Source organism: Mirounga leonina, unplaced genomic scaffold (genome assembly GCF_011800145.1).
Source record: "Mirounga leonina isolate KUSES-001 unplaced genomic scaffold, KU_Mleo_1.0 Mir_93, whole genome shotgun sequence".
In the NCBI taxonomy this organism is placed as follows: Eukaryota; Metazoa; Chordata; class Mammalia; order Carnivora; family Phocidae; genus Mirounga; species Mirounga leonina.
Window position 1 is genome coordinate 46,619,726 of NW_023270854.1, and position 15,544 is coordinate 46,635,269.

At 45.6% G+C, this 15,544-nt stretch overlaps 1 protein-coding gene across 1 annotated transcript in view; it reads right to left on the reverse strand.

The window, feature by feature from the left end:
- Positions 1-15,544, reverse strand: part of LAMA3 (laminin subunit alpha 3) — a 268,035-nt gene that overhangs the window by 101,500 nt on the left and 150,991 nt on the right. Inside the window, exons 24-32 of the mRNA XM_034996262.1 lie at positions 15,077-15,237; positions 11,595-11,703; positions 9,776-9,873; positions 8,521-8,665; positions 6,751-6,877; positions 6,524-6,663; positions 4,861-4,976; positions 3,479-3,690; positions 2,282-2,486 (exon numbers count right to left, since the gene is read on the reverse strand). Coding sequence (XP_034852153.1) covers positions 2,282-2,486; positions 3,479-3,690; positions 4,861-4,976; positions 6,524-6,663; positions 6,751-6,877; positions 8,521-8,665; positions 9,776-9,873; positions 11,595-11,703; positions 15,077-15,237 — 1,313 coding nt within the window. The remainder of the gene's footprint in view (positions 1-2,281; positions 2,487-3,478; positions 3,691-4,860; positions 4,977-6,523; positions 6,664-6,750; positions 6,878-8,520; positions 8,666-9,775; positions 9,874-11,594; positions 11,704-15,076; positions 15,238-15,544) is intronic.

A 15,544-nucleotide genomic window follows, 5' to 3' on the forward strand; every position in this document is an offset into this window, starting at 1 on the left:
GTCAAGAGGAATACCAAACAGCCCAGCTGATATGAGGCAGCATGGCCGTGTGATAGACCAAATCTACGGGATTCTGGCATTTGTCCAGCTACTGTTTTGGACCAAGGGCTCAAAGAGAGGGAATGGAGGCAATTGTCCCTGGGGAGGCAAATCTAGGTCACTAATGAAGTCACAGGATCACACACATCTTGTCTTTCTCTCTCCCTTCTATACCGTTGATTGCGTCTTGACCGGTACAGCCAGGTTCTCTTGCCTCCCAATCCTCCACCCTCTGCAGCCACAAGCCTGCAAGCATCTCCTGGGCACGGTGCATCTCTGCTCCTAAGCATTCCTGCAGGTCTGTGCTTCCAGCCCAGGTGCCATTGTCTTTCTCCATCAGTTACTAACTGAAAATAAGCTAGACGTTTTCATGGGCCCATGGGTGCATTCAAGACCCAATGTAGCATCTTCAGTAATGAGCTCTAAGAGCCTGACTTCCATCCGGAGAATAGCTTAAGCATCGGAGGGAACAGAACCTGATATATGTTAACTAGTGGTGATGAAATAATTCTGGATATCACCTCAAAATCCTCTGTGTAAATCGCCTTCAGTGTAGGCTCACAGTTTGAGAAGGATGAGCAACTGAGCTGACTCAGGGCGGACTCACACCTGTGGTTTTAAAGACTCGGAAGGTTTCATGACTCAAGTTGTCACTCAGCTTCCTTTCCTGTAGCACAAAGGGGCTGTGAGGACCCCAAGCAACAATTAAAGGTGTGGTGAGGTGTCCTTCCTTAGGAAAAGTGAACGTCGCTGTTACAGAGAGTTGAATTTTGTCCCCAAAAAGATATGTTCAAGTTCTAATCTCCAGTACCTGAGAAGGTAATCTTATTTGGAAAGACGGTGTTTGCAGATATAATCAAGTTAAGATGAGGTCATGCTGGAATAAGGTGGGCCCTAATCCAATATGACCGGTGTCCTTCTAAGAAGAGACACACAGAGAGAGGAGAATGCCATGTAAGGATAGAGACACACCAGGAGGATCCATGTGATGGCGGAGCAGAGACTGGAGTGACTCATCTATGAGCCAAGCAACGCCAAGGATTGCTGACAGCACTAGAAGGCAAGAGAAAAGCATGGAACAGATTGTCTCCCAGGGACTTTAGAAGGGCACGGCACTGTCAACACCTTGATTTCAGGCTTTTAGCCTTTAGGACTATGAGAAAATAAATATTGCTTTAAGTCATCCTGTTCGTGGTAATTTGTTAGAGCAGCCACAGGAAATGAATACAGCCGCCCTTGAACTGGAGTCGCGGATGCCTGCCACCCACAGCAACAGCCTCCCCACCCCCTCACCCTGGCTGTCACATCCAGATCACCCACACAGACCCCAGAACGTCTACCCCCCCGAGGTGGGGGGAGTGCAGGGCGGGTGGTAAGCCTCACACTTGCTCCTGCACACTGCCATATGGGTCCAGATGCCAAAGCCCCGGCTCAGTTTCCCCCCCCACATAAGCCCCTTGCCGACTCCTTCCAGCCTCTTTTCCTAGAAGACTAGATCCATTCTGCATCCCCGGGGGCCATTCTCCAGTCCTGCTGAGATCAGGCTGATCACCTGCAATCGTGTGACGTTGGCCTCTAGTTCTCCACGCAGAGCTCAACCCACAGAGCCGAACCTCTTACCGACACAGCATCTGTGGGAGCCGACCTTTGCCACTGTCCCTTACCAGTCGTGCCCTGGCCTCTCAGTCAGTCCCAATGGCAGCCCCACTCTCAGGTCGGGCTCTCCAGCGTATACCTTCTTCCCTTGCCTGCCCACCGCCAGCCAAGGCCCACCGTGGACACCCCAGCACCCCTTCGAGTTGCCTGAGGGCAGCAGGCCTGAGGCCTGCGGACTTTGTCACGCACTGTCCTCAACAAAAACACCATGAAGACTTGGAGCCCAAACCTAAATACCGATAGATAGGTGCTCACCACACGGGGACACAGTCAAAGAAAGGATAACTTAATTATGCATACATATGGGCCACCCCGAGAACAATGCTGCAGGGCATGGGCAAGGCGGTTTATGACCCCAGGCGCCTGGCCGTCCACCTGCCCTGGCTCTGCCAGGCTACCCTGAGCCTGAGGGGCCCAGCTACTCCACACACCACACAGCCCGTCCAGGGTGGGGAGCTCCACCCTGAGGTGAGCCCAGTGCTGTCCTTGGACCCGTGAGACACAGGAAGGAATGGTGACTGGTGTGTGCAGAGGACATCTTCCCTTCCCATAAGACGACCTAATAGGTCAGTGCCCCCGGGCTCACCTGCACTGCCCGTGGTCCCTGTCGCACTCCGGGGTGGCGGCCCCAACGGTGCCCCTCCTGGAACAGTTGCAGCCTTCGCAGCCAGCCAGGGGGTGGAAGCTGAAGAAATGCATGTCACACACCTCACACTGGGGCCTGATCGTGTGGGGAGGGCAGAGGCACTTCCCCGTCATCTCTTCACAAAGGCGTGGGCCACAGTTGCATGCTGGCCAGGGAATCAAGAGACACGGTGTAAGGGAGAGACGCCACCTGGCCTCCAGCAGGACTTCACCAACTGCCAACATTTCCAGAAGCTTCCAAGGGGTCTGGGAGAAACGTCTTGCTTTTTCTTCATTATGCCATTATTGAGTGTGGCTGATCTGAAAGGTACCTCTCTTGGGGCCCAGACCAACTATACCAAATGCTCACAGCAGACACAGCATATGAACGCTGACTGAGGCACAGCTGGGCCCACTGGCACCAAGACAGGAACTCAAAGGAAGCCACCCAGCTGTAGTTACAGGCCATTCTAATGAGACGCCTCTCATCTGTCAGAGGGGCCTCTTCTTACAGGCCCCCTGCAGGGGCTCCACGTCACCTTAGTGCAACGGAGCTCAAGGTCAGGGCATAATGCAGCAGCAGGACCCTCACTAGACAAAGGCTGGTCTCCAGGTGAAGACTCTGTTTGTACCACACGCGCATCCCTCACTGCCACCCCATGGCCTGTGCTGACCCTATGTCTCAGGCCACAGGATGTTCTTCGATAAAAGTCCCCAGGCTTCCCCTTCAGAAAGCACTACGCTCCTGTGACCCTGGCTCTCCTTCTATTTCAATTGAGTTTTGGTTAGGCTGAACAAATTGAAGGGGCTTCCACGAGGAAGAGGGATGGAGGGGTCCAACAGTTTGATCCTTAAGGCTCTTTAAATTCACCTGCTCTGCCAAGCACATGGGTCACATAGCACGGGAAACACAAATTTTTATCTTCTAGAACCTACCTACTCAGACTGTGGTCCATAGACCACTGGCATGGACATCATCTGAGTGATCAAAAGAAATGCAGACTCTCAGGCCCCAGCCCAGGCCTCCTGAATCAGAATCTGCTCTTTCACAAGACCCCTGGGTGAGTCTCCAGCGCAGTGAAACTCAAGAAGGTCCGCTAGATGAGCGGCACCCACCTGGGACCAGAGACAACCTTGGATGCGCCGAACGTGCACTTACGCTTGCAGAGTGGGAATCCGTAGTAGCCCATTCGACAGCGAGTGCACTGCCGCCCAATGACACTGGGCCGGCAGGGGCACTGCCCCCCCTCTGGGTTGCAGTGACGGCCAACGGCCCCAGTAGGGTGGCACTCACAAGGCAGTGCGCCCTTGTGGTAAAGGGCCACCAGGGACCTGGCGGAGTTCTTGCAGAATCCAGAGGCCGTCTGGGGGCTATGAAAACAAAAACAGCTCATGGCATTATCCCGGGAGGCATGCCCCATGGTAAAAGTCCCAAACTTCTCCTTCCCATTTGCTCCACCAACTGGTGTTTTGGGGGAGGGACTCTGGCTGTGGAAGAAATGAGAGAATACCCCACCCCTGGATTCACAGTGACAGCCAGCCTTCCTTCCACCCATCCACTCCAGAACACATCCCAGGACTGGTGGGTGGGAGCTTTTGGTGGCTGAAATAAAAGGGTGAAAATTCACCTATAGGATGAATTCTAGGTATGTGAAATATGTCTCAAGCAGTTACAAAAAAATTATACCTAGATGTGTATGCACCAGTAACAGTAACAATGGGAGGGGGAGGCAGCAAAGTGTCTACTTTTATTGAATGCTGTGTATTAGAAGTTTTGCCTACATCTCACTGAACCTCACAACCATCCAACCAATTAGGCCTAAGCCTCATCTCATAGATAAGACAACAGAGGCCTCTAGAAGTTAAACAACACATCCAAGGCCACAGAGCTACAGAGTGGCCAAGCAGACTTTCAAACCCCCTAGCTATTGGACTTCAGAGCTTTTACTCTTAATGTTTTCTATACAGGAGACTTCTGCTCACCAGGGCCCCCTGGAGCTCCTGGGTCCCTCAGGAAATCTGCAAGGGGACAGGGTGGGTCTGCAGAAGAGAAGAGCAGGAGCCCATACGCAGGGCAATCCTCGGCTCTTGGCATTCAAGGATCCAGGGAGAGGGGACAGGGAGGTCTGCCTCTCTGTGACACTCCCCACTCAATCAGATGGCAAAGGAGAGGGAGAATCTAGGCTGATGTGCTTCCCGGAGGAGGGCACCCCACATGGTATCTTTTAGGAATCTGAGCTGGATAACAGGATGCAGCAAAGAGGCCAAGAAACTCCTAAGCAGCCCGTGAATCCCAGCTCAGAGGGTGAACATCTGGAGGGATCAAAGTTGAGGACAGTAATCTTGCCCAAATGGGCAGCACAAGGTCTGGTGTAAGATGGTGAATGCAGAGGAAAAGCATCTCCCTCCCCGGACCCAGGACGCACTGCCACTCCCATGGGCCCTAGGAGGAAGACAGACCCAAAGGCCAAGCCCACCCTGGACCTTGTGCTGAGCGTGAACATGGGAGAGGCTGAGGAAGCTCCACAAAGTGATACTTACTCAATATAAAAACTGTTTCCTCCACAATTGGTGATAAACTCAAAAGACTTGTCCACTGATTTTTTGTGAAGTGTTTGGTAGTCGTAATCCTCCGCAGGCACCACTAGAACACGGACCTAAAGGAAACCTGTCAGCATGGCTTTGGATTTCCAACAGCAGGGCACACCTACGGCTATTTATTATACTTTCTCTTCACTACGACCAGCGTTCTTTATTGTGAAGCCCAAGACCACATGAAACAGGATTTATGAGAAAAGAATCGCAAGAACCACCCTAAGCTGGTGTTAAAGGTTCAACCCACGTTCCTATGTTAGAAATGGAGTGTGCTGGGGCAGATCCCTCAGAGCACCTGCTCAGAGAAGCAGCAGCCTCAAGTGCTCGGTGGGGACAGGACATCTAAGGGGTCATCAGGGGCCTGTTAGGAGGGCCAGGGCCCCATGTGATCTATACCGGGGACGACCCTGGATCGCCAAAGGTCACATTTTGTATTTTTAAAGGCGAACAAACCAAAATGGCAGAACCAATGGGAGAAACTCATACCATGGCTGGCCCTGAAGCTTATATCATGTCAGATATTCTGTTATGAATAACTGCAGCCCTAGTCTTTAACAGTGCTGCTCGGCTCTCTCTGCTGGTTTCAATCAGACTATTCCAGTAACAAATGCTATAGGAAATTTCAAATGTCTTTGTCAACTAGTCACCAACTTATAGCTTACAGAGAGCTCGCTCACTGCTCTCGTGTTATTCGATCAGTAAGCATTTGCCGAGCACCGTGTGCCAGGTGGTATCCTAGGCATGGGGGATACAAAATGCATCAAGTCAGGCCCCTGTCTCTAGGAAGATGGCCTCCTCACAGACAGAAGGGAGCATGAGCAAGAAACTACAGGCTCACACAGCAGGGCCTGGACAATGTTACCTGGCTCTCTGGAAGGCTTTACAGGCTTTGAGTGACCTTGATTCCATCAACCAAGGTAATGAACAGGGTAGAGGATACTTGGGGTTGTGCAGGTAACAGGCTTATGTCTGATGGACCCATGAGGTCCCCAGCTAGGCAGATACGCAGTAGATGGTCCCATACTGGGCCCAGAGCTCAGGAAATATCAGAGATGAATTCAGAGATGTGGTGTCATTGCCCCCCACAAGAGAGAACAGAATCAACGGATACAGATGATGTTATCCAAAGAGCAATGACAGAACAAGGGGCCTCAGCATCACACCCAAGGGAACGCCACCATATGTGGACAAAGGAAAGAGAAATCACTGAAGGAGCACTCCAGAAAGTGGGAACAAAATGAGAGAAAGCAGCTATGGAAGCTCAAAAAAGAAGTTGCAAGAACAAAGGAAGACTAAATGCTTCAGAAAGAGACCAGTCAGGTGAGGTGTGAGAAGGGACTGATGCAGAGTAAGACCCTGGTTCTCCAGAGCTTCCTGCCAGGGAGTTTTTTCTTCCTAAACACTTACCCATTGTGCCAACTTCCCTTGACCTTAATTGTCACCTGCTTCTTTTTTTTTTTTTTTTGCAAAAGGTAGCTATAAAATTTAAACATTTTTCTGTAAGACTTCAATTCCTTGGAGGAATTATTGTCATGAGCAAAACAGGTACAGAGAACGGCTGGCCAAGGCAAGCACATGAAGAGCAAGCTGAGGGAGAAGTAGACCATACCAATACTAAGGACTTTCCTTCTGGAACCTTCACAGTCACAGCCACCTCTGGCTCTGAGATGTCAAACTCAACTTGATCTTCAGCAATGACTTGGTCCCGGCAGCCAAGCGCATGGGGGCAAAAAGAGGCACGGAAGACACCTGGAGGCAGAGCGAGAGGAATTCCTGTCATGGTCCCGGAAGGGCCAGCTGGGCACGCAGCTATGGTGTCTGCTCCCCGATGCTCACCTGGCCACAGCCGCCCTCCATCCACAAAGACCTGTGTGGGAAATGTTGGGTGCGCTGCTTGATAAAAATGGATGACAATGACATACCGGCCTAGGCGTGGTACAAGTCCTCGCAGGGTCACTTGGTTCTAGGTAGGAAAAAGAGGATAAAATAACTTCTCAAGTTGCAGAGCTATGAACATTTAGAGTTTAAAAACCAAAACCATCTAGATATTTAACCAGGTGAAATGAAAACCCATGGTCACACAAAACTTTCACTTGAATGTTGACAGCTGCACTCTTTGTAATCAGAAATTCTGGAAACAAACCAAATGACCTGCAACTCAGAATGGATGAACCAACAGTGTGGTCAGCCATAAATGATGTTGGAGGGAATGTAATTTGGTACAATTACTTTGGAAAACTGTCTGGCAGCTTTTACCAAAGTCAAACATATCACTGAGCAATTGCACTGTTAGGTACATACCCAGTAGAAATGCATGATGTTTGCCAAAAGGCTGTGTGAGAATGTTCCCAGTGTTCACATACTGCTTGGAATAACCGAGTAAGAAAAAGTCAGGCTCCATTTTGGATGCTTGACTGATAGGTGTCAAGCCCCATCACTCATGTTTAATCTTTTGCCCCACACGTGCACAAGCCGAGAAGGCCCAGGTGCACATCCCTTGTCACAAGCAGAAAGTTCAAGCCACACTAATTCTAGCACATGGGAAGGGAGTCCTCACCTTGTGCTCCTCCACCTTCCCCTCACCCCTGTCCAACCACAGTGAAAACCAGAGTCATGCTCCCACTTTTGCTCTAGCTTGAGTGTGAGCCCTGCTCCCTCCAGAAAACCTCACTCTGTGAGATGTAAGTCTTTTCAAACCCTCAAAAAAACAAGAAAAACAGCAGCAATAAAAGATTATCTTCATCTTTCAGTTGAGAACCACAACTTGAAGAAAGCAAATAATTTGATAAACGTCATACTCTAATTTAAGAGCAAAACCAGGACTAGAACTCCCTTGTCATGATTTCAATTCATCGCCCCCTATGATTCTGGGTGGACTTCCCCATACAGGCTCTTATTAAATTTTCTCTCTCAGATCCTGTTCGTTTTCTAACTTGATGCAATGTGAATGGATATGAGCCATCTCTAGGATTAAAAGGATATAATATCATCAGGGCAAATTGTAAGTCCTGCAACTTCATAGTTTACGGTGAAAAAAATACAGTCCCTTACTATATTTCACCTTCATGCTATTGATTATTAATCAATAAATGTTTATTGAGAATTTCCTGCCTGCAAAGCATTTTGCTGGTAGTTGGGGATGCAAAAACTCTGTTAGCCAGAGCAGCTTTTGCAAGTGCTTACATTCCAACTTGGGAAGATAAGTGATCATCTCAACAATGTTACATAGCAGTAGCCCATGAAAATATGACCTATGACAAAATGGGCCACGAAAAGTTGCCAAATGACTGTGTAGGTAGAGATACAGAAAGAAAAGAGAACATCAGGATGGGGTAGTCATAGACAAGATTAGGCAGATGCCTCACATCCAGGATTCTCCACAGTTGAGAGCAGAAGGCCTCAAACTTCAGGGGCATCCAAATCCCCTGGAGGGTTTATTAAAACACAGATTCCTGGGCCCCACCTCCAGAGTTTCTGATTCAGTAATTCTGGGGTGGGCTTGTAACATGCATTTCTAACAAGTTCCCAGGTGATGAGGATGCTTCTGGTGAGGGCCATGCTTTGAGAACCATAATTTAGAAACAACACCCTTGAGGGGAGTCCCACCTGTGGCGCCTTCAAGGTGACTCCAGTAACAACATCTGCAGAAGGCGAAGGATCCTGGGGCAGGAAAGGGGAAGACTCACCACTCGGGACCTCCAAAATTAATGCTGTTGGAGGAGTTTCAGGGACCAGGGAGACACAAGAGGCACTGAAAAAAAAAGAATATTAAAAAACAACCGAGGGCGCCTGGGTGGCTCAGTTGGTTAAGCGACTGCCTTCGGCTCAGGTCATGATCCTGGAGTCCCGGGATAGAGTCCCGCATCGGGCTCCCTGCTCGGCAGGGAGCCTGCTTCTGCCTCTGACCCTCCCCCCTCTCATGTGCTCTCTCTCTCTCATTCTCTCTGTCTCAAATAAATTAAAAAAAAATCTTAAAAAAAAAACCCAAAAACCGAAAATGGAAGAACCATCCATTGGTGAAGATAGCGACTGTGAGCAAAAGACTGTGTGACATCAAAAGGATCTAGTCTCGAGAGAACCACAGGACTGTGCAGGGATCTTTATACAAAGACACTCAGTGTAGTCAATTGGTCAAGTGTATTCCAGCAAACCTGCTCAATACAATGAGCTAAAACAGAAAGAAAAATCTTAATTTTGAAAAACAGTAACCAGACAGAAACTTTCCCTCCTAGAACTAAAATTCATGTTAAATGGGGTCAATGCAATGAAACATTATTATTCACCTCTAAACATAAATGTCAACATAAAATCATATAAAAACAAAGAAGACAAATGCACATCACTTCTTTCAGGCACAGGCAGATTTCACTGTCTTGGTGGCTTCTATAGTCCTAACCATATGCCCAAGATTTCACGACTGTGTCTATAAATTATTTTTGAATCTACAACAAACAACCCTCCTGAAACCCCGATAATCACTGGTTAGCTAATCCTCATAACACAGTGATGAGATGGGTCATTATTTTCACGGTTTTTTAAATGAGGAGCCTCAGACACAGAGATTAAAGGATTGGAACAAAGTGAGTCTTTGGGAGGGCTCAGAACAGCACTCAGTAACTGCCCTTGAGGGCAAAGCTTAACCATTCCCCCCAGTTGCTACTGTGTCAGCTTCCTGATATTATGGAATACTGGAAAGACTGCTGGGGGAAATGATTTAACTGATTTTTTATTTTAACCCGTCATCAGCCTTTAGTACCTTGGCCTATGATCCCTTCTGACATTAAGCATAAAGTCGCAGCCTTACAAGCATTATAGTACCACTCAGAGCACAAACAAGGGAGAAAAGAAGGAAACCCATTACCTTTGATTAACATAACCGCTGTAACTGGCAATGCATTTGACTTGAGGTCTCAAATATTCAGCTGAGAATTCTTCACTGGGTACGATACAAACTTGATGCTGTTGAACAAATACAACGCAAAAAGGTAACATCACGGTTATCGGCAAAGCCAATGGTATGGTCAAACATACTCTTAAAAAAGCTGTTAAGAAATTACAATAGCTATTTTAAAGTAGAAAAAACTGCAGAATGGCACTCCCTATTGCATCATTATGTGCAACAAATCCTTTTTACTGTTACACAGGATCACCGCTTGAATGTTCTTGGAATAGTAGTATGAATAAATAAAATCATGAAGTTCAAAAACAGTGACTTTTGGTGCCTGCTTTTCTCTCCTACCCTGGGCTGATGCTGGCTTTTCAAACCCCTTGGCAGGGAGAGGGGGTACATGGTAGGCAGCTAGGGAGCCTGCTGTTCAGAGCCTGTTGTCTGTAGCTCCTGCCACAAATACTCTTTGGAGTATTTCTTCACTGAAGAAGTGTCTCCAGAGCTAGTTTTTGAGTCACACAAGAAACTCAGTTATTAACTTATCAGTACATTTTATTTTAATCAAAACTATATTACCAGCTTGATCACAAACCCATTCAGTAACAACAAAACTTTTTATTGAACACCTACTACATGCCAGGCGCTAAGACTAAGGGATCCTACAAGACCAGGATGGAAAACACCCCTGCCCTCATGAGCTTATATTCTAGTTAGACATCCAAATGATATTAGAGTATTTCAAAAAGGGCACACTTATGCTTAAAAGATGAAAACTGGGTCACTACATCAAAAACTAATGATGTATTGTATGGTGACTAACGTAACATAATAAAATTAAATTAAAAAAAAAAAAGATAAAGACTCAGCCCTGTTATAATTCCCAAAGATGAAGAGGTTAGATTCACTCAGATTGTTATCTTTAAAAAGAGAGTCACAATTTTTAAAAGAAAGTCTTAAGCTATTATATAATTTATGTAATAACTTTTAAAAACTCAATTCCAGATAATTCTTAAGGCTCAAAGTTTTTAATGCTGTCAAGCACAAATATTTAAAACACATTAGAACAAGATGGCCTAGCATTTCTCAGAGTGTGATACATGCTTAATATTAGCAGGAAGTTGCTTCATACTTAGATAATCTTCTGTTCTCTGAGACATTTATTATAAATCTGGCCACCCTTTCCTAGCCCAGTCCCACTGCCTGTGTTTATCACAATTCTCAATATTTAAGTTGTGCTATTAAAAGGGAGGCATGAAGATATTTAATCTGCCAAACTTGGTATTTTTAACTCTTAATGGTATATATCTAATTAACTGAAAAATATACTTTTTGAGATAGAGTAACAATAGTCTGGAAAAGAAATACTAGGTGATTGCAACCTTGAAAATTCTGAAGGAGTCTGCCAAGAAGCTAATAGACATAATAAAATAGTAAAATGGGCAAGAAAATAAACAGTAACTAATGGCATTTCTATACACCAGCATAAAAATAAACTAGGAACTATGACAAAAGAGATTTCACTCATAATAGTAACAATGAATAAACAATAATGAAATAGAGTTCTGTGAGATGTGTTCAAACTTAATGAGCAAACTTTACTGGGTGCTATAAAAAAAAGGCTCAAACAAGGTAAGAGTTCTAGATGGGAAGAAAACACATCATTAAACTGGCAATTCTTCACAGCTTCATTTTATAGATGGAATACAAACCCAGTCAAAGTTTTCGTAAGTTTTAAAATATAGAGATATCACCAAAATTCTTCTAAAATTCAAAGGGCAAAAGAGAAGCGTACCAGAAGGAACTGGGCCCTGTGCGCTTTGAGCCGAATGCCTGCATCTGCTAACAGTTCAAACACAGCGAGGCGACTCCTGCCGTCAGTCACGACACTCCGGCAGAGGACACTGTGAGAGGAAAGAGTGTGCTTAGCCTGACTCCTCTTTGGTCTCCCTGACTCCGTGCCTCCCTGTGCGGTAGCTGATTGCTCTTCTGTTTCTCCTGTTTATAACCAGGTCACTGACAGTATGTTTTCCGGCACAATGAGTTTAAGAGAGATGCAGTCCACAATCAGTACAAGAAAAAGAACCTTCTGACTGGGACACATCTCAGGGCTAAAGGCCTTGTTCACTTTTTCCACCCAGCTTTATGCAATACTTTGTCTAATCATTGGGAGAAAAAGCCCCCCCGCCAGGGTCAATGATGTCTGATCTCCAAGACACAACCTTCTTGGAAATTTATCAATATTCTTGGTACCGTCAATGATTAAAGTTGCCTTTTGGCCTCAAAATGATCAATGATATACCACACCACGTCAGCACTGGGGCTGGCCTTACTCCAGTCATGAGAAACCAGAGTTTGCCATTGGAAGCTCAGTCTGCTCCTCCCATCCCTCCTTCCTTGTCGTACCAGCTGCGCTCCTTCCTTCCACCCCATCAGGTGAAATAGAGTTCAGAAAAAAAAAAAAAAAGAAAGAAAGAAATATGGAGTTCAGGAACATTTAAAAGGCCACGGTTTGAAACCAAAGAATACACCCTAACCCATTAAGGAAGTATTTTTTGAGGAATGTTTCTGATTTCATATCCTGTAGCAACTTTTCTGTCTGTAAATATAATTTGGAAAATAGTTCGGAGGCAAACTAAAAGAAATGACCATCTCTGGGAAATATTTGAAATAATTTATGTAATGACTTTTTGGTAAGGATTAAAATGAGATAGTATATAAAGAGCCACAGTCAGAAACTCAAAGAACAGCTGTTTTCTTTTCCCTTTTGAGCACATGCGTGTGTGTGTGTGTGAAATTAAAATGCATTCCTTTTGGTTCAAGCATAATCCTGGGAGTTAAATATATTAGGTGATTGACTAAGATTTGGTTTTATCCATATCCTTTTAAAATTCTTACTAAGAATAGACTAATGGGGCGCCTGGGTGGCTCAGATGGTTAAGCGTCTGCCTTCGGCTCAGGTCATGATCTCAGGGTCCTGGGATCAAGTCCTGCATCAGGCTCCCTGCTCCTTGGGAGCCTGCTTTTCCCTCTGCCTTTCTCTCTCGCTCTGTCTCTCATGAATAAAAAAAAAAAAAAAAACTTTAAAAAAAAAAAATTAAGGGCGCCTGGGTGGCTCAGTTGGTTAAGCGACTGCCTTCGGCTCAGGTCATGATCCTGGAGTCCCGGGATCGAGTCCCGCATCGGGCTCCCTGCTCAGCAGGGAGTCTGCTTCTCCCTCTCCCGCTCCCCCCTCTTGTGCTCTTTCTCTCTCTCACTCTCTCTCTCAAATAAATAAATAAAATCTTTAAAAAAAAAATTAAAAAAAAAGAATAGACTAATGATAATAACTGGATTGATTTAATCATGAGTGAACATCTCTTACAGAAGGGCAATCAGATTTATCACAACACTGTTTTGAAAAGTGGTATTTTAATTAGCACCACTACTCTTCTGTTGGGATATTTTTTTAAATAACACCATTAGAACTCACTTGAGAAATGCTAAGAAAGGTTCAACCCTTAGCAGGAGAAGCTGCAATGTTGAAAGGGCCTGTCATTTGAAATAGGCTTTTATGTGTCAAATATTTTCCAAATGCACCACATTTTTGGACTACAGTACTTACAGCCTGTTCATTTTCACTTGTCCACATGACAGCCAAAGTAGAGAAGGAAGAAATATTTTAGACTAGTGAAACAGTATCACGGGACGTTCCTGGAAATAAATACAGTAAAAGGGAGTCCTAGACTAATACAACCCTGTCTTGGAATTCTAATGTCCCTGGTAAAGAAGAACTTGGTGCTGTCATTTCCAGAGCCAAAGTGATCTACAGAATACCGCACAGTTGTCTGCCCCAAAAGCCATTCAGACAGAGGTCATGAAACCAAGCTCATGGTTTATGGAATCCTGGAAGGGTGCCCTTTCTTTCTTTAGCTTTGAAACCACTCCTCTGCTTGGTCTAGATGTTCTCAGACTCTTCTGGGATGGGTCAGAGAGCCACCAGGGACATTAGGGGTGTTTCCTCCTGGGCCCTTAGCCATCGCCACCTTGTATCCTGTGGAGCAGGGATCAAGCGACATAATCTGGAAGGTGGAAAGAGTCAGAGGGCTGAACCAGAGGGTGGACAGGGTCTGGAGAAGCCCTGCCCCAGCCCTGTGGCCAAGAGTCTCCAGGACTTGGGTGGTGAGGTGACCCACCCACCCGGGAGTGTACATTCCAGTGGTTGCTGATGTCATCCACAGATGAAACTAACATTTTTAGGTAATGAAAGAACATTCTGGGGCACTTTTTTGCTCCATTAAAAGTCCAAATGCAATTATATTCTTTGTTGTTTTTTTTTAAATCATCACCCCAGAAAAAAGGGCTGATTAGATTTTTTTAAAGATTCTTAAAAGAAGCCCTCACAGTTTCCTTTTTAAGGTTGCTGAGAGCATGATGTTAACTCAATAACCATTTCATTAAGTCTCATAAAAGTTTCCATTCTAAACCCCTAAAAGTAACTCTTTTCGTAAGTTCTTTTATTCGCAAAACAGGGAAAATGTCCAACTACTTCAGGTCATTCAGAGTTTGACAAAAAGTCATAGGCAAGTCGTGGTAACAAAATTGTTTAAGGCCTTGGCCAAGAACTGGGTGCGTTCACTGCAGTTCTCCACCTGCTGTCTAAAGAGACAGACTCCCAGTGCCATTTATTATACAATTAATTTCATGTTGAAAACACCCCTTGCACAGATTCTTTAATTAAAGCATATTCTGGACATTTGCATAGATCTTGAAATAGTATACAAAGAAAACAATTTTTAATAAATCTTTGTCAAAGTTCTTGGAAGAGAGTAACTGAATCAGGGTGAATTTTTAAATACAGCCATCAGGGTTAATTCTTTTTCACCTGATGATCATCAAACATTAAGTATTCCCAGTCTCCTAAGGGCGTGTTGTGAAGGCAGTTGTGACGGAGTCTTTTCTCCTTTCCCATGTGCCCATGTGCTCTACCCAGCATTTGAGGTGAGAGCACTGAGTTCCCTAAACGACCCAGGGTTGTGGTTGCTTCATGGGAATCTGAGCCAAAGTGGTGGGTGGAACACCCAGCTTTTCAAGAAAATGCAACATTTTCAAGATGTCCACAGAGAAGCCTTCCAATACTACACTGGGGGTGACACCCGAGAGCATAGTCTCCTGCTTGTTTTCAAGATCGGCCTCAAAAAGGACACAACTTCCCAATCCAGATAAAAACCCAAGTTCCCAAGGCTGACCTCCGGATTGTTCCAGTACAAAGGAATCCCCCATGACAGGACTGATTACCTGTACTTGCAGCTGTAGATGTTCACCTGGCCGACCAGAACAGACCCAGAGCTCTCCATGTGCACATCAACCACAGACAGCTGGTCTACCTCCGTGGCATACTCGACCACGACTACGTAGTTACCGACCTGCGGGACCTGCAGCCGCAGGTGCAGTTCCACCTGTGAGAGAACCCAAGCACATGGACGTGAAATGTACTGGATGCATTTACATAGGCGACAGTGAAACCAGGGCTAAGCAGACACCAGGAAACAGTTTTATATGTTATCATAGTAAGGAACGTGGTCCTCTAGGTAGGAATGCCAGATAAAATAAAGGATGTGCCATTAAATTTGAAATGCAGATAAGCAACACATAACTATTATTTATCTGCAATTCAAATTTAAATGGAGCATTCGTAGTTTTATTCTCTAAATCCAGCAACCCTAATTATAGGGGCTTCTACTCCTTTCACCCATATATTTTTCT